The sequence below is a fragment of the Festucalex cinctus genome, chromosome 18 (genome assembly GCF_051991245.1).
Source record: "Festucalex cinctus isolate MCC-2025b chromosome 18, RoL_Fcin_1.0, whole genome shotgun sequence".
Lineage (NCBI taxonomy): Eukaryota > Metazoa > Chordata > Actinopteri > Syngnathiformes > Syngnathidae > Festucalex > Festucalex cinctus.
Window position 1 is genome coordinate 4,207,992 of NC_135428.1, and position 25,179 is coordinate 4,233,170.

A 25,179-nucleotide genomic window follows, 5' to 3' on the forward strand; every position below is an offset into this window, starting at 1 on the left:
TAGAGGGAATAAAGAGCCACATGTGGCTCCAGAGCTGCAGGTTGCAGACCCCTGACCTGGATTACATCTGCATTGTGGATTTGTCATGAAAAAAAAACTTGAAAATATATATATTTTTTTTTGTTGAGTAAAGCAATTTGTCAATCTGTTTATTATTTTGCAATCTACTTGCTCATCCACGAAAGATTACGAAAGTCGTCGTCAATAGGCAGGTGTGCTATTTTGATTCTCGATACTTCCACTGATGTCATCGTGACTCCAATAGCCGCAAAAAAAATCCTGTATCTGCCATCTTTATCCAATTTGTTGGCCCATGATCAATGCTCGAAAAGTTTCAATCTTGTATCTCTATCTGCATGCCAGTTGTGTTTCTGTTCTGTCAGAGAAGATGGTGATGGAGCCTTTCACCTCTGAGGATGCATCAAGTCCTGCAGCGCCTCCCTCTGGAGCTGCTCCCGCACTGCTTTCCAAATTCATCAATACATGAATCCCGCATTTCACATGCCGCATCAATAGAAATGTCACCATGAACGGACGGCGAGTCTTTAACCTGTCGGCAGCGGTTGAGCTGAAGGATGCCGCCTATTAGAGGTGGAAATCACGGCTCGGTATGCTTGAATGTTACCGGCAGCCTTGCTGGCCTTCTTTTTTGGCCGCGGCACAAAATAAAGGCAACACTTATTTTCAAGGACATGGTGCAAGTTTGACTGGAAAGTAGATTTGCATAATCGGTGCCAATTATAAGAATGATTTCATGCACAAAGTGTCTCTTCCCATTAGTCAAGACAGGCACAAAATTTAACTGATTAATTACCCACAAACAGAGGAGGAGGAAAATTACTTGTGACGGGTAACATAAAACCAGATTGCACACTGTTGTCTTATTTTTGAGTACATTTGTCAAATCTGGCTTCAAGCAACAGTTTATTGTTGTTAAGCTGTACTTATAGATGACACTAAACTTGTGTTGTAGTTGACCTACAAATTTGGAAGAAGCAGAGAATGGAAGCTTGCCATCGCAAGCAAGACATTTGATAGGCTGCCGGTTCACTGAGGCTCCTTTGAGTCAGTATTGTGAAAGCTGAGATGATCGCTGAGGAGAGACCGGTGGCCTCATAGCAGCTTTTCGAGCATGCTAATGGATAATTAGACATTTTGTGACTAAAGTGTCATGGTTATTCTCATTATATGCTATTCAGTATTCCTGCAGTGCCATAATGTTCTGCTGAGGCGAAGTGAGGTGCCATGAATTGTTGTCAGCGTTTCACTCGAGGGCCTTTTATTTGATATTTCATTTATCTCAACTGGATTGGTTGGTTATTATTAGCCACTGTAATTGGTTTCTTGATAATAAGAACATGCGCATATGACTCTACACAGACTTGACTCCAGAGGCCCTTTTCGATGCTTTTGTCGTCTTGGGTCCACACCAAGGCTACAGGTCATTAAAGTGATGCCTGCCAAGTTAGACAGCATTCTCCCTTTTCACCGTATATGTATCTCAGACTGAAAAGAAATTGTTGAGTGCGGGTGTCCTGCTGTTGCTAAGTGACGAAGCGAAGCCGCTTCAGTTTGCAATGAGCTGATTGCAGTTTGACACCAGAGAGCCCGGCACGGATTTTATATGAATTTCAGGGCCATTGTGTGTAAAATGAGTTGTGCAACTTTGGTATTGTATCTGTCACGTCATGTTACTTTTGGGCCCCGCCCCCAAATCTGCATGGCTTGCTTATAAGATGTTTTTTTTTTTTTTCCCCCATTCAGTTTTGCACGCTGTCCACTCAGCCTTGCACAGATGATGTCATGTGAAGGTCGGTGTTAGCTTAGGTTTACCATATCTGTTTAACTTATTTGCTCCTAATAACGTATAAATATGTTTTTTTTTTTTTTTTAAATGTTCTAAGTGTCCCAAAGACGTATTTATACGGGTTTTTTTTTTTTTTTGTTTTTATGCTAGAGCTTACAGAAGGCTTTGATACAGCCTCTCAACTGCAAAGAACGGTTGCAGAAATGGTAGTTATTACACAAACGGCCAGCAGGTGGCAGCAGAGCAAAGGAGATCAACCAGGGCCATGTAGAAAAAAAGCTCAATTACTTACAATTTTAAATAGATTTGTGAAAAGCTCTCTTCTAATGCTAATTGCTGCAAAACGGAAACAAATAGAAACAAACTTTTTTTTTTCCTGATGAAAGAAGAGACTTGAATCTTTCTTTTGATAGGTTCCATGCTTTTATAGCAATCAAACACAATTTTCTGCGGGCCTTGCAAAATCAATCAAAATTCAGTAAAACAGCCGGGAGCGAACGGGATTGCTTCTGTGAAAATAGCTGGGAGTGAATGAGTTAATGTACATGTACATGTGATTAGAAATCTGTAATAAAACTTGAATAGATGTATATAATATTGCAACTTTAACCAAAGCCTGGTTTTGACTCGGTTCACTTGTTTACATGGTTGAAATTAGATATACTGTTACAGTAGTTTTAACATTGTTGTAAGTTGTAATGGCTTTGTTCTTATAAAAAGTTATTAAAAAGAAAGCACTGGACTAATAAGCCATAGTGAATGCACTTTAATATCAATATGGTAGAACGGAAGGCTCTCTAACCAAATAAAATATACTCTTTAGCAGCAGCTTGAATTAAATCATATTACTTACTATGTGTTGTCTCCAATGTTTGTTTGCCACTGCAGCTATTTAGTTATTGAGTTTATTATGTATTATATAATAATAATTAATCTTGTTAATTAATGTCGTGCTTGTGCTGCTATCCTAACGAAGTCCGCTGTAACCAAAGAAGTGCTTTCACCACATTAGCGCGTCGCTCCCTTTGTGTCTCTGTGGTCGTCTTTATTACGCACCCGGGTCATCCCTTTTTTTGTCTTGGCCACCTAAGCCCTCATTTGGAGGTCTGAAAGCATGTCATCGATCTGAAGGACTGATGGAGGCTATTTGTCTGCTTGGAAGAAATTGAGGTTGATTTGTTTGTGGCTCCTTACTTTACAGTTGACATATCATATGAAGCAGCAGGGTGACATCGTGGTTAGTCGAGACGCTCCCCACGCTTGCGTGTTTTTTTTATTTATTTTTTATTTTATTTTTTTTAACTCTTGCTTCCTCCCACACTCCAAAAACATGCATGTTAGATTTAGAATATAATATAAGTTTCAAATTGCCATTAATTATATTTTATTAATAATTATATTAATCTATGTGAAGATCATGTTAATGTTTTCTTATGGATTATCAACAATAATTTAACAAGGTAAGAAACAAACAAATATCAGTACGCAACACTGTAGATTTAGATTTTTAAATAACTTCTACAAAATTTCTAGGAAATCACAATGTCCCATTTTCAGGTTCCACTAACACTGCCTAACTGAGCTGCATTTAGAACAGGCCCATGGGCTACTTTTGTTGTCCAAGGGGAAGAATGTAAAAAAGGTGAATTTGTATTTTGTATACAAATGAGTCTTTAGAATTTTGATTGATTTTTTTTTTTTTTATACATTTTAATTTGAGTTTTTGTGTGTGTGTGTGTGTGTTAGTTTACGTCTGTGGTGTACAGTAAATATTTTCATAATGGCTAATGAGCAAAGTTAGCTAGTGCGTGTTAGCCTGGCTATCACATTAGCCATGGCATATGTTTATATTAGTATATAAATTTAACCTAACTAAAAGGTTTTTTTTTTAGGTTAGACTAGGAGAGTTTTAATGCCAGTTTTCTGTCACTTTAGGTAGGCATAAGATGCACTTCATCCAAATTCCTGTAAAGACCCCAGCTGGTTTCATGTTAATTAGTCAAGTAGAAGTAGGCCTAAAGATATTTGTGACTTGTGTAGAATTTTAATTCTTATTTATTGCTATTAAGCTTTAGATTCAAGTTGTGTTTTCAAAACTACTAAAAGTATAAAAGTAAAATAACTGAATGTACCAAAAAGAGCATGGACGAAGATAGTCGTGAGCCCCAGCAACCATGAACGCCGCCATCTTGGTTAGCATTAGCATTAGCGCTTACTCCACACAGCCATACACCCTGGAGTGGACTGTTTGGAAACTCAAGAGCATTGTTGGAATGTAATAAGAAACTAGCATTAGAGTAGAGTTAGGGCGTCAGATGAAATTTCTAAACGCAAAATAAAACATTTAATTATATATATATTTTTTCTGACTGGACAGAAAGTAATGTGCTGACCACAATTAATGGTTGGCGCCCTCACACTCTCACACTCTCTCTCTCTTGGCGAGTCACCACTGACTTGTGCACATTTAATTAAAAGGGCTTCACTTTGGTGGAACTCCACAACAAATGCACGACTCCAAACGAAATTCAAAACACTCGTACATCCTGCGCCGAGCAAAGAGATCACTGATACGCACGTGTGCACATGTCTGCTCCTGGTCTGGAGGTTGTAGAAGCTGAAGGTAATCGTTTTCCATTTTTCCTTAATGCCAGTGGGTCAGGGAGTGTTGGCTGGGCAGAACTTCATTACAGAAGCTCAGCAGGCCCCCCCACATCTCCTGTAGGGATTCATTATGTTGCTGCTCCAACCAAAACTCCCCTCCACCCCTCACCTCACTACGGCAACATGGAATGTGATACGTATTTGGAAAATTCATAGCTTTTCAGCACAAACCTATTTGATACTGTATGAAATAGCTATTTATGTAAAACAATCACTACAGTGCATTTTGTTGTTGTTTGCTTCTACATGCATACTGGACGCCGACTTTGGTGCACAGATGTAAACTTGAATGTCTGCATGCCATGCCAGTGGTCACAACTGACATCCTTGATTAGGCCTGAGATGGTGACTGAACCTGACTAGTTTTTTTTGTTTTTTTTTGTTTTTAGTTTTTTTTAAGCCCAGGGCCAAAGGCTGTCAACGTGATAAACTCAAGGTGACACACGGTGGCCCGCCATTGACGTACTCACAAACAAACACAAAACGTTTTTTTTGTTTTTGTTTGTTTGCTTGTTTATTTTATTGTTTCAACAAGGACTGTTTGCTCTACCCACTTGATTGATGGCTTCAATGTAATAGCCACTCTCTCTCAAGTAGTACTATTATTTATTTTACCATCCATGCATGTGAAGTACCCTGCCTCCCATGCTAATTCAATATGTGAGAGCGAGATGGATTGAGCTGCAGATTAGGTTTGGTTAGATTGCACATTGACACAAACCGCATGTGTGCTCTTGGGTTGCCTCATAAGGGATAAGGGAGTCAAGGACAAGCAATTTGTCTGAGCTTTGAATTAATTTGCAGTATAAAAAAAAAGAAAAAAAGATGGGGATATGGAAATGGAAGTAATTAAGTTGATAGATTGGATGCAGCGTGTGAGATTCATGTGTCATCATCGCTACAGTGCTCCCAGGATGGAGATTTGCCATCACAGAGTTCAGATGCCTCAGCAGGCACTTGGAGCATTTGTTAGTACAACACATTTGTTGCACTCAACCAGTTTTTAGCAATCAATCAATTATCCTTCATGAGCTCAAAAATCAAAATTAGGATTTATAGTGTGAAATGTTTGTACAAATATACATAATATAACCTGTTCATGACAAAATAATATGCCTGTTCTGGATGGGGGCTCTATTATATAATAGCCTGGCAGTAGCTAGCAAGGATGCTATATTCCAAATAGTACAAAGTCGTATTCAAACACTGATTTACAAATTGTTGTCTCACATTTGCCCTCTCCAGTGTGTCGTCTTGTGTCTATGTGACAGTCCAGTCGGCAGTCTGAGTGACTTTGCGATAAACAGACCAATTACTGAGCTGTGATTGACCAGTCCACAGGCAGACCTGCTCATTCTAAAGATAGCCGAGGCCTTTTTATTGCCCTGCTAATCTCTTCTATCACTCTGTATTTTATTTCCTCGTTGTCTTCTACCCCCCCCCCCCCCCCCCAAGTCCACCGCCACCACCCTCCCCACGCTAGCTGTGTGTACGGACCTCAAGGTCATCTGATAGACCACGCAATTTGAGTGTAGACAAATTTTGCAGACAGTCTAAGAATGTCTATCCTCTTTAGAACAAAAGTTATTTTCCTGGAAATGACTGATTTTATTAGATTGTTACTATTGTTTAAAAAAAAAAAAAAAAGACTTAAAAACCTACACAAAAAAAATCACTCAGAAATTCGTAAATTTTACAAGGAAGGTGAGTTTTGAACACATTTTGCCAGTTTATTAAAAAAAAAAAAAAAAAAATCTACGAACCCACAATCTTCAAGTTGGGAGACAGCCACTCTACCACCTGAGCCACGCCACTCCTGCTGCGTGTTAGTATACTGATGATGTCAGGCGGAATCCTTGCGCCTCCAAGCGACCAGTTTTTGGTCGGATTTTTGATACACCCGCAATGCAGTATAGTGGCAAACAGCAAGCGTGGCATGGCTCATGTGGAAGAGTGGCTGTCTCCCAAGCTGAAGGTCATGAGTTCGTTCCTCAACACTTGAGTAACTTTTTTTTTTTTTTTTTTAACAAACTGATAAAATGTACTCAAAACTATCCGCCCCAAAAAATCTGTCCTACAATGAACCGATCTGTAAGGCTCAGGTGGAACTCACAATTCCATACTGTAAGATACAGAAGGTGCACTAAGTTGTGCTCGCAAGATATGTAAGCATGCTGACTTTAATTTATGGTTGTCACAACCCCAACTTATCACCCATGCGTGTGAAAATTATCTCCTGGGTTTTAGCTGAAAGATTACCATAAAAATTTGATCATGGTGCAAATCATGTCGGGCTTAACTGTAGATGATAAATGTCCTTTTGCACTTGTAATTGTGCCTCCACTAACATTTGCCTGGATCTTAGCAACTCCATTTTTTTCTGTTTCTTTCACTCTTTCGAAGAAAACACATTCGAGTTACCTCTATGTACTTGACCACCTTTGGCGCTCTGGTTGCGGAACACGAAAGGTACTTGTACAATTATCATTAGCCTAATTTCCCAGAGGCTCACTGGGCTTAATTATCATGGCTGCGCGCAGACTCGAGCGTGTCACATTAGCACGGAATCCTCCGCTGTTTGCGCCCATGCTCCGCCAGGTCCCAGATTACCACCTTGAGATTTATCACCGGAGGAGATTAACTCCTAACAACTTTAAAACTCTCCGTACCTTATGGTGCCATTCGTCACCTTCAGCCAATATTGAGGTCGAGAAGAGAAGTGATTAGACCTGATGAACATTTGAATCCAGAACTTTGGAGACCAATTGTTGCAGTTAAATGATCCATTTTCCTTCTCCATTCACCTGTGGATAGATAGATCAATTGAAATAGTCCCTGTGTGAAGCCAATTTCCATAAGACATGTCACCAATATGTCCTTTGTTAAGCTATTCATATGGAACAGTCACACGACTGTAAATACATATTTTTTTTGTATATGAATTGGTTCTCTAGCTCATCTATAATAATTAATAAGAATGACACTTTTTCATTTATTTATTTATAAGAATAGGTTCTCGACCTTGTTTATAATTAATAAAAATGACACTTTTTCATTTTTTTATTTATTTGTAAGAATTGGTTCTCGACCTTGTTTATAATTAATAAAAATGGCACATTTTCAATTTATATGAATTGGTTCTATCTCTTCTATAATAATTTATAAAAATGACACTTTTTCATTTTTTCCGATTTATATGAATCTGTCTTCTATAATAATTATTAAAAAATGGTCTTCATTTCTTTTATATTAATTGGTTCTCTGTCTTCGATAATTATTAATTTAATAAATGGAACTTTTTCTTTTTTTCAATTTATATGAATTGCTTCTCTATTTCTTATATAATAATTAGTAAAAAAAAAATTGCACTTTTTAATTTTTTCGGTTCATATGAATTGATTCTCTATCGCTCCTATAATAAATTCTAGTAATGACACTTTTTCATTTTTTATTTATTTATATGAATGGGTTCTCTGTCTTCTACAATAATTTAAAAAAAATTGTCACTTTTTCATTTTTTTAGTTTATATGAATTGATTTTCTTTCTCTTCCATAATAATTCATGTTCCTTACCATGTCTGCATATTCTTACCCAATTGGAGCTGGTCTCCATTTGTCTGAGGAAACGAGAGAATATTCTGTTGTGTTATATTCTATCTTTCACATAGCTGCACGTCTTAAAACATGTAATCTGTCTTGTTTTTGAACGTCTTTGTCGAGCTGTGTCCGCTACACTCATTATAAAGCACTTCAAAGTACATGTCATCTATTGACGGGCGCACTCAAGACAGCATGTTAGTTAATTAAACTGCCAGTCGTTTCTCAGATCCTTGCAGAGATTGTACAATATGGTATTGTTCCAACAGTGAATCGTTCTCCTTCGATACAAGGTTCTTTCTTTCTTTGGACTGAGACACAGTAAGTTATTTGTTTGTCAGACGGAATTACGCAGGATACCACATCCCCAGCGTTCAAAAGTAATATACATGATGATATGAGAAAAAATAGGTCATAGGAGGAAGCTTCAGAGTGTGACACATGAGCTATCCTATCGTTTGGGTGCGTTGAGGTTTTTGTACGAACCAGTTCCGACGTAAGCGGTATTGTGATGAAATTGATTCGGTGTCACGCATGGTCGCCAGGTTATCTTCCCGCGCCACAAACTCATTCAATCTCCATCTCAGTGCCGCGAACCCGCTTGACCAGCTTGCGCAGCAGCTTTCCATTTCTCGCCTCGCCACTGGGAAAGAGAGTCAAGGTTAATTTAGTTCATTCGGTTGGCGGTTTGACTGTCGTGACTGTTATTGCGCTGCCGTGTGTTTGTGATGGAAATTTGGATTTTCTCGAGTGCGGCTACATTCATATACAAATATCTTTCTATAAAAAAATACTATTACCATGCTCAATGTGATGGAGTCACAGGTGGATGAAGTCGTTGGGGGGAGCAAAGTATACGTATTATTTTCCACAAATACATTTATGTTGAATTTCACCTTGAGGGATTCAAATGATGATAATAAATAAACGGATCATGCAGTATTCCATCTGAAGGACAGCGTTGTTGTAGGAATACAACTCTCCATTAGTTACTCTCATTATCTTTTATGATAGCTTCATGTTCTCTCATCATTGTGATTAAGGTTGACAACAGTCACTCCGCACCTCTTTGTTTATTCCTCTATTCTAGCGAGATCTTTGGTGGTGTAATAATTCACATAATCTACTGTATTGCTGGAAGCTTTTGTGGGATCCCTTTCACGAGGTATACAGTTGTCCACCTTTTTTTTTTTTTTAATAGAGTCAACTATCAATTAAGAGAATTTTTAACTATCAACTAGACTAAGTGCAATTTCTGGAGAAATTGCGTGGGAATGCTGAAAGCTAAATGCTAAGATTTGAATGCATGTGGAATGCTACAGCATTCCCACAATTAGAATCAACAATTATTCTCATTCCCGAGGTTGGACGCTGACACAATTCAAAGCTTTGGACTAATTTCTTCCTAAATTAGGTGAATATTGACTTGACGTCCTTCAACTGAATCGGCAGGTTTTTTTTTGTTTTTTTTTTTGTAAACATAAAGGTAAATGATTGGGTCTGCCTTGTGAAGTTCACATCCAGTACAATGTGGTTGCACTTCCTTGCTCAAGCAATGAAAACTTCAGTCTCCCTACATCACATCACATCATGTCAGCCTCTTTCATCACACTGTCGATTCTTCTTTAGCTTAGACCAGCAGGCCATGAAAAAAATAAAAAATAAAAATAAATAAATAAATCCGAATCATGTATAATATAAAACTCACTCATCCTTTTTGTCATTCAGACAACTTGGAGTCCTTAAAACACTGTAAACCACCAATAAAAAACTTTTGGAAGAGAGTTCTGGCTTGGTGCATGCAATAACGTCAAACCCAAAACAATAAAATAGAAATGAAATGTGATAGCTTTTATTATTGAACTGTAAGAGCATTGTGGCTTGAATGAACCCCGAGGATGACACTGGCATCTGAAACACACACTGTGCCCATTTTCTTTCAGAGATTTTTTTTGGTTGAAGTAATATAAGACTACTTCTGTGTCTACATTCATTAAGGGTCATTTAGAGTTCATTCTGAGTGTCCTGCAGAGAAAAAGTACATTTTGCTTTCTATTGTGAGCCATTCTGAAAGCTCGGGGGTTTGGCTATTGGTTCATATTCAAAGTAAAGTCCTGCTGTCCACGCAAATTACTCTCAAGAGATTGGTCGTTCACTTCTATATTTTTTTCTTCTTTGCTCATCTCTCGTGCTGAAATTCTACTCATACACAAACTCAGGCTCCATGTTGTAATTGGTTTCTAGTCTCTCCCTTCAACTAGAGAGCAACAGATTGAAATGAAGACGCATACATTTCACGCTACGAGCCCAACCAAGATTTACCAGTCCACCAGCACCTCTACAGCTAAAACCACAAAAGACACCTGACATTGACCGGAAAGCCAGTTTGAGCTCAGGATGAGATGAATGACTGACAGTGGCAATGATAGCTGGAAGCAGAGTCGATAACCGTGCTGGGTGCTTTGGGCCATGAAACATGACTCATTTTGTACGAGTTAACTGTTTTCTGGCTGCTTCAGAAGGCCAAGTAACAACGAATCTGAGTCTATCTTTTAAAGGCTAAAAAAAAAAAATAGTCATTAGTAATGTCCTTAGTTGTCTGTTCTGGTCATTCGCTGACTTCATTTTCACATTATGCAATAATGTATTATCATTAATCACTGCAAACAGTTCCTGGCGAGAACTTGTTCCACGTTCGAGTCTTGATTGTAAGATCTCTACTGCCCCCACGTGGCTGTCAAGTTCACTATACACATTCAGGTTCACACATTTTTGAATCAATTAGAAGTCAACTAAAGATTTCAGAACTTTTACCATGCTACTATGGATATTTATTGGATGTTTAAATCTGTTGTAGTTAGTAAATGCCCTTTTCTAAGCACAAAAAAACGTTCAACTTAAGTTTCTGCTTTCCCTGAAAGTACATTTAAGTCATTTTTAGTCATGATCGACATGCTGTAAAAAAAAAAAAAAAAAATGATATTAAACATATCCAAATGTATATTTTATTAGTGACAAATATCCTCATCACCATGCAGCTTTATAATGTGCCCTATTGAATGCGTTCTTGTCTGTGCCTTGTGTGCAGTGTTTATCATGGCTGCAGGACTGCTGGTCTTCCCCTTTGGGCTCAACTCTTCACTCGTCAGGTCCTTTTGTGGAGACTCGGACATCTACAACGCCGGCGAGTGCCAAATCGGCTGGGGGTACATGTTGGCCATTGTCGGGGTGATGCTCACCATCTTTTTGCCCTTTTTTGCCAAATATGCACCAAAGGAGCAGCTGTCTCCCACCCCTTTACCCGCTCTCTTATAGTTTTGTTTTTCTTTTTCTTTTGACTGCTTTTTCTGAGCTGACTCAAAAGGACACCTGCATTTTTAAAGATACTGATTAGAAATGCTGTTTGGGAAATGTGGCTCTGTTGTTTGTTGTCTTCCTATGTGTTATTTAAAAAAAAAAAAAAAAAAGTTTTGTAAAATATCATTTTACCATCATGTGAACAGTTTAACTCGGCCATTTTCTTGAAGCGACAATACATTTAATGTGATCATTTTTATTATTGTATGTGTTGTTCCCCTTTTGCGAGAAACACGTGAACGTGAACTATTCCAAAGCAGACAGGTCATAGAGTGCACAAAGGAACTGCAGAACTGCACGCACAATGGGATTTGGATTCCACCACTCAAGCAATCAATTATTCAACAAAGTTCTGAGGAATATTATACGAGAAGATGACTTTTTTTTTTCTTCTTTCTTTCGGGGGAGTTCAGCTGTACATATGAACTACTAGACTAAACAGAGTTCAGGTTTAAAGGTTCTAAAAATGACTAAATGGGAACTCTGGCCTACTACTAAGGAACCAAGAAGAGCCTCTCTTGAGATGCTACTTTTTTGTATCATGTAAAGGAGACTCAGATTTTGGTGTGTCTTCTTTAAAAAGACATTTAACAATGGATTGTGGTTTCTCAGTAATGTTGTCCAAAATCTTTTCCAGGAATTATTTGTGTATGTAACTCGCTTGTTAAATGTAAGCAATTCCCCTGTTGTCTACAGCAAATACAACTTAATTCAGGACAAAACAGGATCGCAAAAGGTGGGGAACATTTGGGGATTTTGTCAAAACAAATGCATGAGAAGAAAGACGTAACTTGTTAGAATAACTGCTGTCAATTATAATGTGATGTGACCAACTTGTGCCTTTTTAATATTACAAAGATATTCAATACCATTTTCAGGTTCTCGTCGCCAACATCTCAACATTTCTACTGAGGAAAAAAAAAAAAATGAAGTGACTCCTGGAGTAGTTTTTTTTTTTTTTTTATATATATAAAGTTTCTTTACTTACTCGATGCAGTATGATATTACAAAAGCAAAATAATTCAGATGATAGAAGAAGTTGTTTTGAAGAACTAAACGGCAGTTCATTTATGATTAGAGACATCCACGGCAATTATTTGAAAAGAAAAATCTCTTAAATTGCTATTGCTAAAGGTTGGGACATAACAGCTTAATCTGATTTCCTGGCACCCTTGTTCTATTTGATTAAGACTCTTTCAAAGTGGTGAAGCAAGGAGTTATACAAATCAAACCTTTCTTATCCAAGCACATTATTCTAGTGCGGGAAAAAAAACAAACTCTCTGTCCTTTTCAAATATGGTAAATTGCTGCAAGTTACTGCCAATTCATCAAGCTAAACTTCCTTTTCAGTGTGTGTGTTCATAGTGTTTGTTTTAAATATGGATGGGTTTAACTTTTAACATTTGGGTCCCCCTAATACCAGATCCCAATATCAATAAATACTCATTATTAGGGTGCCATACTGAAAAAGAGGTTGTAAAGAATTGTTTGGACCTCATACTGTGGGACTGACCAGTGTTATTGTATGGGTCTGAATCCCCCCCCCCCCTTTTTTTTTCCTGTTAAAAACCACTGTGTGTAAAGTTTCAGCACTGGTGAACGTGTTTTGCTAGATTAGACTTTTTGTTTTTTTCCCTCATTGTGGCTGTAAATAAAATGCCTGTAAAGTACTTGCAATCTCGTCAGTCTTAACCGCTTGTTTTTGAAATTGTATTTGGAGAGATTGCCTCATTGTGTTTACATTAATCTGTTAACATTGTTTTGCTGGTCTGTGGTTTTCTTTGTAATAAAAAATACTCAATGATTTCATTTTGCTTCCAGTTAAAAGGTTTTGGTCAACATTTGCTTCTTTTTTAATTAATAACAAAAACAGGCACAATAATATAACCAAAACAAGCAAGTGAACTCAACTGTGTACATGTTCTTATTTTCAATCTACAGAACTAAGACAAACTATTTTAAACAATATATATATATATATATATATATAAAGCTAATCAAATTGTGTATATATTACTGTAAAACAATAACCATACTGCCATTTTCAATACCTATTCCTATTGACGATCGATTTCACTTTCAGTTGTTAGAACTCGTGAAGTAATTTGACGAGTTTGCGCATGTGCGTGTCGCAGGCTTTGATGGCCTCCTGAGCGTTTCTGACCTCCGAGGGCTTGGCTGCTCGAACTGACACGCACACCAGGACTTCTCTTTTGCGGTCGTAGTTACCAACACAGCGGTGAACTTGACCACGGATAAGACGAGGCAGCTCTTGTTCCTGTAGAAATGAGACCATTTGGAACAGTGGGCCAAAACCAGCCTGTTAGGCGGTCCATGAGGACAGGACAAACTAGTTTTTTTGCTCAAAAGAATGTTGATTCTAATTTTGTCCACTGGAGGGCGCATTTTACTAAACAAAAACAAAAAAATGGACATACTGGTCCGGTCAACTTCAATCGAACTTCTGTGAAAGTGAATTAAAATGAGTTATATTCTTTATAAAAATAAGTGTATACATTCTTTATAAAAAAAAATAAAAAAATTTCGCATGATGGCGGCAGAATAGTGATTAACACATCTGCTTCACAGTTGTACCTCACAGTTGACCAGTCCAGTTGCCCCACATTTTGCCCAGCTATACCTAAATCTAAAGATTATTAAAGATTGACTTAAAATATTTTTCTTATCAGCTGGCTCAACATAATTGGACCGTAATGTACAATTTTATTACCATTACACAGCATGTTTAAGTCTTAAGTATTATTTTAGGCCAGAACTTTTCCACAGACACCCAGAATGAAGCACTCAGTGCGGTTTAATGCATTTTCCCCAACTCACGTTTTCATAGAAGAGACACTGCACGACCTCCTTGCCATCTCTCAACAGGAAGTTCTTGGCTCCATGGCGACCAATTGTGACAGCCGAGTCAAGAGTAGCTGAAGGGAGAGCGCATGCTGGAATATTAACCAGGTTATGAGATGATCGGAGAGGTAAAAGTGATCAACAAGCAACTAACCAAATATCTCGAAAAAATATGTGACTTTGTCTTTAAACTGACTCCAGTGTTTCATGCCCTCGATGACTGCCGTCAAAATCCTGAGTGAGGTGTCAAACGGCGCTTTTTTTGGAGCACGTTTTGGCTAAAACAAATGAAAATATTAACAAAGGTACAACACTTTGAACATACTGACAAAGTGCACGTTATGTGCATCGTACCATTTGAGTTTCTCGTGGAGTCGGGGTTATATTGGCACTCCTTTTCCCCACAAATGTGGGCTTCTGCGGTCCAAAGGTGTTTGTCAAATTCCATTTGTTTTGTGTCTGAGCAGCTGGCCCGTTGGTGGGTGCGGCGGGAGGAGGCAGAGATCTGAACTGCGTGGGATTGGACGGACTATAAGATGGTTGCTGGCTCATCTGAGTGAACCCGCTAAGAGGTATCTGCGTGCTTGTGGCGCTCGGACTGCTGAAAGACGTTTGATATTGGTTCTGTCTGGGAGTGAAAATTGACCTGGCAGCCTGTTGTCTCTCAAGGTTGCTGGGTGTTCCCATCTTCGAGCTGAGAATGAAACAAACTCAAATTGAAATTTTCAACTGCTCACAATGTTGATGTTATATTCATGGTACTATTTTCAAGACTACAGTCAACTTTCAAGTTGTTAGTGCACAAACTACCTCAGCAATGTCTACAAACAAAACCCACTTTGTATTTCCAGCTTTGTAGGGATGCGGCATAGGTGCGTAAGAGCTCATTTTTGGTGCAGGTCGATAGCTGCCATGTTGTGGAGACTGAGTAGCTCGTGCCATGTCCTGTTTGTTCCACTGGTGACTTGGATGAGCATCAAAAGAGGAACCTGAGACCTGGTAAGACCCATAGACACCTGGAGGGAAAAAACATTCTCAAGAAAGACTTCGTTAAATGTAGATTTTGCTTTTTGAGCCAGGCTTTGAAGAACATTGGTAAGTAACATTCAATTTAATGCCCTCACATTGCTGCGTTTTAGGAGGCTCTTAAGCTTAAGGGTACTCTCCTAGTTTATGGCACATTCATTTCACTCAATGTTCTGAATTTGCAGTAAAGGTAAAAGGAGCCTGAATGAATACTTCACCTGATTCACCACAGGGTGCAGGTGAGCTGGTACTTGGGATGAATTCGGTGTGGGAAAAAAAGTCATTCTCAGAGGGAGCCGATGTCAAAGGAATTCGATTTCTTTTCTTCTGATTGAATAGCGGCACAGGGAGGTAACCTGATGGAGACAGCAGGGACAGCAAAACTTCTCACTAATAATACTCTTTCGTGTATGTATTAATAATGTACACATCACACTTGCAATATTAGGAAAGTAGGACAAAAACCAAAATCTGTGAGCTTTTTACTACTAAGATTATTTGACTTAACTACTAAAAATAATTACCTATGTAGGTGTGAATGTTAGACTGAATTGTTGTCTACTGTATGTGTGGTGTGTGTGACTGCGGACAGTTCTCAAGTCAGGTGTCATAAATATAATCCTTCAAACCTGCTGTTGGTCTGCCTGACAGGTCATTCCTTTTCATTCCGGCTGTTCAAAAGATATTAGCCGGAATCCTGAAAGTCATTAAATATGGCAGACCAAATAATATGTTCATGAATGGACAAGGCAGTCATTGTTTTCAGACACTTTAAAAAGTCTATGCTAGCTGGCTATGCTAGTTAGCTGTGTTTGACAGCTTTCCGTTATAATTACAGAGCCTACAGGCTAACGTTCAACAGCTGTGATAGTTAAAAGTACAATAACACCTGTAACTTCAAATATATCTGAAAATAAGCAATGAATGTTTATGGCTGTATTATGTAATCATTATTATTGCCAAAATCACCTACGTTTCAGCACCCCAGAACGTAAATTGCGCCAAAAAGCAGCGCAGCCGAAGTACTGTCACATCGAGTGGTGCCTTCAAGCTCTAACAATAAAATCCGACGTTACAAAAGGCAAAATGAAAGTGCTTATCGAAAATAAAACGTAAAATGGTACTGTACTTTTTTTTTTAAACATAATTATTAATCCATGTTGTTGTTTTAGTTTTAAGAAGTTTCACAATTAAAAAAAAAAAATGCTTCTAGCCAAACAAAACTTCACGTTCAACAATAGTTATCAATGGAGAATGAGGTTTTGTGAAAGGGAAAATCTTAACTTCACCTATTTTACGTACTACTGTATTGTATTATGTTTATTATTATTGTTGTTATTGTTGTTTAAATTGGGGTGTGGTTTCGGCTGAATCTGCCATCCGAGGTGTGTCATTTCCTGTTTTTATGTCCTCTATTACTACCTCACAAGTTAACCAGAACACAAAACTACTTCCGAGGACCTGAGGAGTTTGGTTCGGCTTTCTTGATTTACACAGCGTAGCTACGCCGTTCTCCGCCGCCTTCGGGAAGTTTCCAGGATGATCTTGCAAATGCGGATTTGCGACAGTCGACACTGGCAACCGTTGTTGAGTGGGCGGCGCTAGTCCACACAGTAGTTTCTGGAAGGATCCTCATGCTTGCAACATGGAGAAAGTGAGTGTTCTATCAAGCTTGTATTCTCTGATTCCCAGAACCATAAATTTATACGTTTCGATGATTTATTTGTGCTCCACTTCACCTTTAACGTATCTAAGGATTGCGGAGATCCGGTTGTGTATTGATCACTGAAACACTGTTGTCGGTCAGCTAAGTTAGCTTGATTGTGGCTTGTGTGAGGTTAGCCAACTGCTAGCAACACGCCGTAGCCACTTGGCTGACTCGGTTAATGTATTTTTTGTTGTTGTTGTTGTAACACTTCATATTGTACCAACGTTTAGGACATATAATCTCTTAAATTAATATAAGCGGGCAATCTATTAGTTTCTTGATTGCTGCGAGGGTACGTCACCATTGTCTGCACGGTTCGATGACAAAGTGAAGCAAATAAGTCAAGTGATGAGTTATGACTTAACATCTCCCAAATGTTTAACAATGCAGCATAGTTTGGCTTCCGATCAGGCATTTGCGCAAATATTTCACTGCAAGTACAAGCACACCGTTAGGGAACAACTAAATTAGCATTAGCAGTGGACACAGTGGATGTGAAGACGAGGTGACTCCATTTAATTACACATTTATTTCGTTTAATTAATATGATATCTAAGGTCTGGCATATTTATTCGATACACGTGCTGCAGCAGTCGGTTGCTTCAGTCAACAGTGCTGTTGCCCTGTGCTCTGTCCGGAAGATCTTTCTAGATGCACCGACGTTCTCCGGTCATGACTACAGTTTGCTTGTACACTTCTTAGCACTCTATTTTAATTTCATATTTTACAAAGTTTATAGGCCTACACGAGTTTAAAAAAATAAAAATAAACTCTCACCAGAAGCTAGTACGGTTGCTAAAAACACTGAACATTCCATGCCAAAATTGTGGTCCACTTCACACGCCTGAAGGGGGCACAATCGTTTTATTTGAGAGTATCCAAGTATCACGATGATGATAGACCATCTCTTGCCTTGCATTTATTTTGTCTTCTTTCAAGGCTCTTCTGTCCCGTCACAGACTTGGTGGTTGCAGCAGTCTTTTATCTGAAAAATAATGGATTCATGGAATGGTTTTGTTATATCTAAATAATAATAATGAATTAATAATAAAAAACCTAAAATATTTACTGCATCTTTCATATCAGTTTATATCACCTGGTAGCCTCGAACCACACGAGTGGCCTGTAGACCTGTTCTAAAAATAACTCGTCAGTGATGAGACATAGTGATAGGGATGTTACATAAGTGATGTTTTGAAAGCGATCAGGATTTTTATGCTGCCGATTCCAATAACAATTTCCCATGAGTGAAAGCTGTCGATACGGAGCACATGGATTAGCTCCATATTTTTCTATTCTAGAGATGCTCACTAATGATGATCTGTCAATTATTTCTTTGACTAATTAATTAAGAAAAGAAAAAAAACTTCCTTCCAAATGTCCATCCCTCTTATTCTACAAAACAGGAAAGTGCAAATAATGCAAAAAACATACTGGTAGTGTGATTCAGTTATTGTTTTGGTCTGTAACGTGCAGTATTAAGGAAAGGGGGAGGCGGTGCTACACTGCTGACAATTATTCTGTTCATTAATCCATTTTTGATGATTAAAACCTGTCTTGTGTTTTCTGAAAACATTTAAAGTGATGCACATTGCTTCAGGGTGGATTGTGGCGATGTGGTTTGTGACGTCTAGTTGCTCAATACACACGATAAATGCATTGCCATATGTGAGTTAATATATTAATTTACAAGCTACGTTGGGATAAAGAGTGCATGAACACATGAAAGACATGTTCTGTCACTTGTGTTGCACCTGTCTGACATGAACAGATGCCGCTTAGCCATTGCTTGGCACTGGCAGCTGTTCATTATCCAAATCAGATCTGTATTGGTGAAAGTCAGCATGTGTTGCTTCTTAACCCTAAAAAAAAAAAAAAAAACTACATGAGCAACCGTGTCTCCTGCCTATTATTGTTAATTTGAGTGTTTCATGGATTTACCGCCTTCTGGTTCACAGGTGTCTGCATTGAAAGACCAAGGCAACAAAGCACTGAGTGCAGGAAATATTGATGAGGCGATACGCTGCTACACGGAAGCCGTGACCCTTGACCCCAAAAACCATGTCCTGTTCAGCAACCGCTCAGCTGCCTACGCCAAAAAAGGCAATTATCAAAAGGCTCTCGAGGATGCTTGTGAGACCATCAAGATAAAGCCAGACTGGGGCAAGGTGAGGTCACTTTTGTTTAGTGGTAATCCTTCTGACAATACATTCCCCCGCAGTAATCTAAATTGGCGAACAATCTCCATCTTGATCAAAAAGGGTTACTCCCGCAAAGCCGCCGCGCAGGAATTTCTTGGACGACTCGAGCAGGCAAAAACGACGTACCAAGAAGGCATCCTGCATGAGCCAAACAACCAGCAGCTGAAGGAGGGTTTACAGAACATTGAGGCCCGCCTCGCAGGTAAGGTGTTCGTATATCCCCACAGAAAGGCACCATCATTATCAAAGGCTGCTAAATGATGAAACAAGCGTTGCAAGGGCTTACACTTTTAATTGGAGTAAAGCGAATCACGGACACATCAACAAACGAAACTGCCCTTTAACTTGTTTTAATAAACAAATGTCAGCATTGGAAAATGAACTTTGTTTTATGATCTATTAATAAAGGTGATGTATTCACTGCTTTGTCACATAATTTCACCTCTATGGATGTAACAATATCCAAAACATAAATATTGCGATATGGACCTCACCATTCGATAGTTAGCACGATATTGTGGGGGTTGGCGGTATGGGGGGGGAAAAAAGCAAAGTATCGTGTTTTTGTGCATACTTGTCATTGTCGTGCTCCTATTGGCTCAGCGGCGCAGAGTATCATGGCCTATAATATAGAGCCGAACTGGAGATGTTGAAAATTATTTGCTGGTATGATTTATCGCAGCGATAACCACCCCAGTTGCCAAAACTTCCCTAATTAAAATGGAACTGCGCTACTAAACCACCAGAGGGTGCTAGCACTGTGCAAATGTTAATATTGTGATATAGCAATGACAATATTGTGGCAATTATCGTTACGTCCCCATTCACCTTTTTTTTTTTTGCATTTCAGAGAAATCAATGATGAATCCTTTCGCCGTGCCGAATATGTATCAAAAGCTGGAGAATGATCCTCGAACCCGTGAGCTCTTGGCAGATCCGAGCTACAAGGAGCTCCTGGAGCAACTCAGGAACAACCCTTCTGCGCTTGGCACGTACGTGCATTTATTTATTTTTGTGTGTAAGAACTAGTGATAGACCGATATGCCTTTTTCAGGGCCGATGCCGATACCGATTATTAGTCGTCAAGGAGGCCGATAACTGATATTTCAAGCCGATATTTATTCGCAGTAAAAGAGAAAATAATAGCGCGAAAAAAAACTTTTCTTTTAATTTTAAACATATTAAGAATAGACAGTTTTGTTGAATTAAAAATTAACAGAAATTGTAGGGAACTTCCAGGGTCATCAGCATGTGGTAAGCTAAATTCAAAATTAAGCAAGTAAATAAATAAATAAATAAATAAATAGTTTTCTACTGTAAATAAAGTTTTCCAAAATTTCAAAATAATTTCTAAATTTATTTTTTTTTATTATTATTTTTATTTTTATTATTTTTTTATAAATTAAAAAGTGTTGGGACTTCAGTGTTTGCAGCGAATAAATAAATAGTTTTGTAAAATGTTCAACTGTAAATAAAGTTTTCCAAAATTTCAACGTAATTTCTAATTATGATTTTTTTTAATTATTATTTTTTATAAATTAAAAAGTGTTGGGACTTCCCTGTGGCAGCAGTGACAAATGTATACAAAATTAAATGTATGTAAAGGGTTCAAAAGATCTTCGCAGACAGTGAAAAATTGTCTGAATATGTTTGAAATGTCTTTGAAACAAGTAAAAAGTGTCTACAAACATCTTACAAATCCTGATGAAAGCACAAAATTTGCTACCTTCGCAAGCATTCGCTGCTCGGTGAGATTCCAGCTTTATCGGCCTTCAGATTCGTAAAAAGTCCGATGCCGATATTTGTCAACGTGCCAAATATCGGCACCGATAATCGGCCCGGACGATAATCGGTCTATCCCTAGTAAGAACCCTTAGGAGGGTGGAACAAGAGGTTTGAAGAACATTGAGATTGAAAAGAAAATCTCAAACACACGTAGATCAGCTAATTGCTAACGATACTGGGTTGTAGGAAGCTACAAGATAAAAGAGTGATGACCACCCTCTCTGTGCTGCTGGGACTCAATTTATCTGGAATGGATGAAGACGACGAACCCACTCCTCCTCCTCCTCCTGCCACCGCCAAGCCTAAAGAGACGCAGCAGCCTCCCACTTCCACAAACGACAACCTTCCTGAGAACAAGCGAAATGTAAGTCAGCCAATCACGTTATGGCCACGGGCCGTCGTCATCTGTAATTTTGAGCGTCAGTTCGCCGCTTGGCATGTCTAATAGGCTTTGAAAGAAAAGGAACTTGGCAATGCTGCCTATAAGAATAAGGACTTCGATACAGCGCTCAAGCATTATGAAGAAGCAATCAAGCATGATCCTACCAACATGGCTTATATTTCAAATCAAGCTGGTATGTACTTTTATAGTACGTCATGCAAATGGCAAACACAAGTTTTTTCTTTTTTTTTTATGTGTGAAATGATTTGCAACATTTCACATGTACATTCACACGTGAAATGTTCTTTTTTTTATGATCCCTTTAGCCGTTTACTTCGAAAAGGGAGATTTTGAGAAATGCAGGGAGCTCTGTGAGAAAGCCATTGATGTTGGCAGAGAGAACCGTGAAGACTACAGACAAATTGCCAAGTGAGTTCACTTTTTTTTAAAAATTTTGTTTGTCCTATATGAAGCAATTTAAGAAACTCTATCCTAAAATGACTTGCGCAATTTGGAAATAGCGCTTGTATTATTTGGATGGGTCACATTTTGTACTTAATGATTGATTGGCCGCAAAAATATCTCTTAGCGTAAAAAAATCTTTTAAGATGTACATTAATTTCACAACAACTTGGGAATTTGGTTTCGTGATATCAACTTTCTACTGAAATACTTCACATCAATTATCTTTCCATATGTTGAATGTCTTGGCTTATCCTTTAAGTAAGTGAAGGTTTTTCAGTTGCATTTCGGGTGCCATCACTGTGGAGCGTCAGACTCTCGCAAAGAATGACCTTTGGAAATAATACATTTTGTGTTAATATCTCCTCTCGTTCTTCTTTCTTCAAAGGGCACTGGCCAGGATTGGCAACTCGTACTTCAAGCAGGACATGTACAAAGAAGCAGTTCAGTATTTCAACAAGAGTTTAACAGAGCATCGCACCCCTGATGTCTTGAAAAAATGTCAACAGGTGCCCGTCGCCGTTTTCTATACTGTATTGCAGCGGTGTCCAAACTCGGTCCTCGAGGGCCGGAGTCCTGCAGGCTTTGGATGTTTCCCTGCTCCAACGCACCTGTTTCCAATGAACAGATCGTTATCAGGCTTATGCACAGTTTGCTGATGAGCTTCAGGTGTGTTGGAGAAGGGAAACGTGCAAAAACCTGCGCGACTCGGGCCCTCGAGGACCCGAGTTTGGACATCACTGCTGTATTATATTGTGTACACACCTTATCAGGAAAAAACAACAGCCACTCAATATATTTTTTGGACCTATTTCTGCAGGCAGAGAAGATCCTGAAAGAGTTGGAGAAACAGGCCTACATTAATCCCGATTTAGCGCTGGAGGAGAAAAACAAGGGAAATGAAGCCTTCCAGAAGGGTTTGTGCAACAGTCGAAATTGAAAACTTGCGTTGCTATACTGTCCCCAAACAATTTCTCTGATTAACTTATATGGTGCTCCCTGTAGGAGACTATCCTGTAGCCATGAAACATTACACTGAGGCCATCAAAAGAAACCCAACTGATGCAAAGCTCTTCAGTAACCGAGCCGCCTGCTACACTAAACTGTTGGAGTTTCAACTTGCCCTGAAGGTGCTAATCAGCATTGCCAAACACGATTAAGTTTTTACATCACAACTGATCTCTCACATTTGAAACGTGTTCACTTTTTGTTTGTTCAGGATTGCGAGGAGTGCATCAAACTTGAGCCCACATTCAGTGAGTTGGGACACCTTCGTTCCTCAGCGTGCATTTCATGCGACATTTGACATTTTGTTTTAGGTATTCATTCATGAAATGTGTCCACAGTAAAAGGCTACACACGCAAAGCAGCTGCTTTGGAGGCGATGAAAGATTTTTCCAAAGCCATGGATGTGTATCAGAAGGCTTTGGAGCTTGATTCTTCTTCAAAGGTATTTTTGTCTGGTTTAATGCTACATGGTTTAGTGGCACTTTTTTCTTTTTAACGAGTGATGTCAAAATGAGTGCGTTAATTTTGAGTTAAAGGCACGGTCTTCTGTTTTCACTCAGCAAAATACACTATATAAATACAGGATGTATACACATGAACTCCTCAGTCTACACCTCTGGGCTTCTGTTAATGTGTGGTGGTGATTTTTTTCCCCCCTAACATAGCCTGTATTTTGCCATTTTGTGTTTGTTTTGTCAACGGTGGGACGTTTCTGTGGCCGGACAGTTGTTTACCCCTCCAGCCAATCGCAGAGCACGGGGTGGCGGGGGGCGTGTCGCAGACGGGGCCGGACGAATTTGTCGGCTGCGTGACGTCACTCCCGCGGCAACTTGACAGCACGCATGGATTTTATGTTGTGTCGTGTGAATGACTTTCAACTTTTGCCGTCTCCACTCAGGAAGCCACAGAAGGCTTACAGCGCTGCATGGTCAGTCAGGCAATGAGGAACGACAGTCCTGAGGAAGTAAAGCAAAGAGCCATGGCCGATCCCGAGGTGCAGCAGATTATGTCGGACCCCGCCATGCGCATGATCCTTGAGCAAATGCAGAAGGACCCTCAGGCGCTCAGCGAGTAAGTTTTACAACTCCTTTTCCTGCATCTGCATTTTGAAAGGTTTCATAAGAAAAAAAAAATGTCATGGCTCTTTTTTTTTTCTTCCCCCATTTCTTTACTTCAGCCACTTAAAGAATCCCGTCATTGCAAGGAAAATTCAGAAACTCCTGGATGTCGGACTCATAGCCATTCATTGATGTGACACGAGCCAAGATGTGAAGAAATGCCCAAAAAGGGGAACAAAATATAAATTCTCTCTAAATATTACATTGTCTTTTTGTTGCCTTCAAAATTATACTCTGTGGTATCACTCAAACCGTGTTTTTTTGTTTGTTTTTCTTTTAAGCTAGCATTTCAAGTCCTGACTTTTATGAAATAGGAATTCTTTGGTCACTTTGACACCAGATTCTAGAGGACATGCAACTCAAATTAAATGATGAATGGTCAACAAAGGCCATTACTCACTTTAAAGACAGACCACCTTTTTCTCTTAAAGCAAGAAAATTGTTAAAGAGCGAAACAATGGAAAACTGTTCACAGTTTGTCCGTCTCAAGTTGGAATTGATCTAAATGGATTGACTAAACACGGCGCTTCAAAGTGAGTGTTGATGGGTTTGTTTTGACTGAATCTGGATCCGCTGGTCTCTTTATATATGTGCTGTATGATTGTAGGCGACACGTCAAATGAGACTCATTCAAATATCAGATCTTCTAATGATTAAAATGAATACAGCAGCATACAGTGGTGGTTTTAATACATCAATACTGTACTATTCTGTAACGTTTGTGGACCATATCTCTTTACCTGCCATGATTACATATATCTTTAATTGTCTTTACTTTTAATGCTACATGTGATCCACCTCCCCAGTCACCACATCTTTAATGAAGTTTCAATACATATGGAAATGGCTATGACATTTGGTTGACACATTCGGGATGATTCTTTTCTCTCACTGCCATGATATAATAAAAGTCCTATGACGTTTCATTGAAACTAGTTGTGGAAGAAGCAAACAAATGTGACCATAGCAAAACTTGTTTAAACATGCAGTGGTATTGTGGATATGATGTATATTGAGTTGCATGCATTACAGCACATGTGCGACAGGTAGACAGGAAATGTGCTGTTCACCATAATGGGCGCCACATTGCAATTATGGCTGCCCAGGGGGTAGTGAGTTATGATTGGGAAACCACTTATGCTTTATGCTTAGGGCTGTAGATATGCCAAAAATGATGTTTCAATTTTTCAGCTCACAATGAG

The 25,179-nt window shown here is 38.9% G+C and overlaps 3 protein-coding genes across 6 annotated transcripts in view; 2 read left to right on the plus strand and 1 right to left on the minus strand.

Moving 5' to 3' along the window:
- lhfpl7 (LHFPL tetraspan subfamily member 7) overlaps nt 1-13,234 on the plus strand; it is a 73,949-nt gene extending 60,715 nt beyond the window's left edge. Inside the window, exon 3 of the mRNA XM_077505039.1 lies at nt 11,157-13,234. Coding sequence (XP_077361165.1) covers nt 11,157-11,383 — 227 coding nt within the window. The 3' untranslated portion in view covers nt 11,384-13,234. The remainder of the gene's footprint in view (nt 1-11,156) is intronic.
- Nucleotides 7,186-16,876, minus strand: spata22 (spermatogenesis associated 22). 4 transcript variants are annotated; one of them, XR_013279768.1, is made up of 10 exons: nt 16,287-16,369; nt 15,943-16,010; nt 15,532-15,669; nt 15,126-15,303; nt 14,642-14,981; nt 14,442-14,565; nt 14,264-14,361; nt 13,477-13,703; nt 8,555-8,711; nt 7,186-7,275 (listed from the first exon to the last, which is right to left on the minus strand). XR_013279768.1 is itself a non-coding variant. In XM_077505037.1 (8 exons), the coding sequence occupies exons 2-8, from the start codon at nt 15,977-15,979 to the stop codon at nt 13,512-13,514; spliced, it is 1,107 nt and encodes a 368-aa protein (XP_077361163.1). In that variant the 5' UTR covers nt 15,980-16,010; nt 16,775-16,876; the 3' UTR covers nt 12,713-13,511. The 4 variants fall into 4 exon arrangements, 3 of the variants coding, with proteins under 3 accessions (XP_077361164.1, XP_077361163.1, XP_077361162.1); XM_077505037.1 differs by lacking the exons at nt 7,186-7,275; nt 8,555-8,711; nt 16,287-16,369 and adding an exon at nt 16,775-16,876 and having other exon boundaries at nt 12,713-13,703; XM_077505036.1 differs by lacking the exons at nt 7,186-7,275; nt 8,555-8,711 and having other exon boundaries at nt 12,715-13,703.
- Nucleotides 16,722-24,909, plus strand: stip1 (stress-induced phosphoprotein 1). Its single transcript, XM_077505035.1, has 14 exons — nt 16,722-16,967; nt 18,980-19,189; nt 19,283-19,424; nt 20,073-20,214; nt 21,194-21,371; nt 21,456-21,582; nt 21,716-21,818; nt 22,240-22,360; nt 22,672-22,768; nt 22,857-22,981; nt 23,071-23,107; nt 23,198-23,301; nt 23,758-23,930; nt 24,037-24,909. The coding sequence occupies exons 1-14, from the start codon at nt 16,959-16,961 to the stop codon at nt 24,107-24,109; spliced, it is 1,641 nt and encodes a 546-aa protein (XP_077361161.1). The 5' UTR covers nt 16,722-16,958; the 3' UTR covers nt 24,110-24,909.
- The last annotated feature ends 270 nt before the right edge of the window (nt 24,910-25,179 follow it).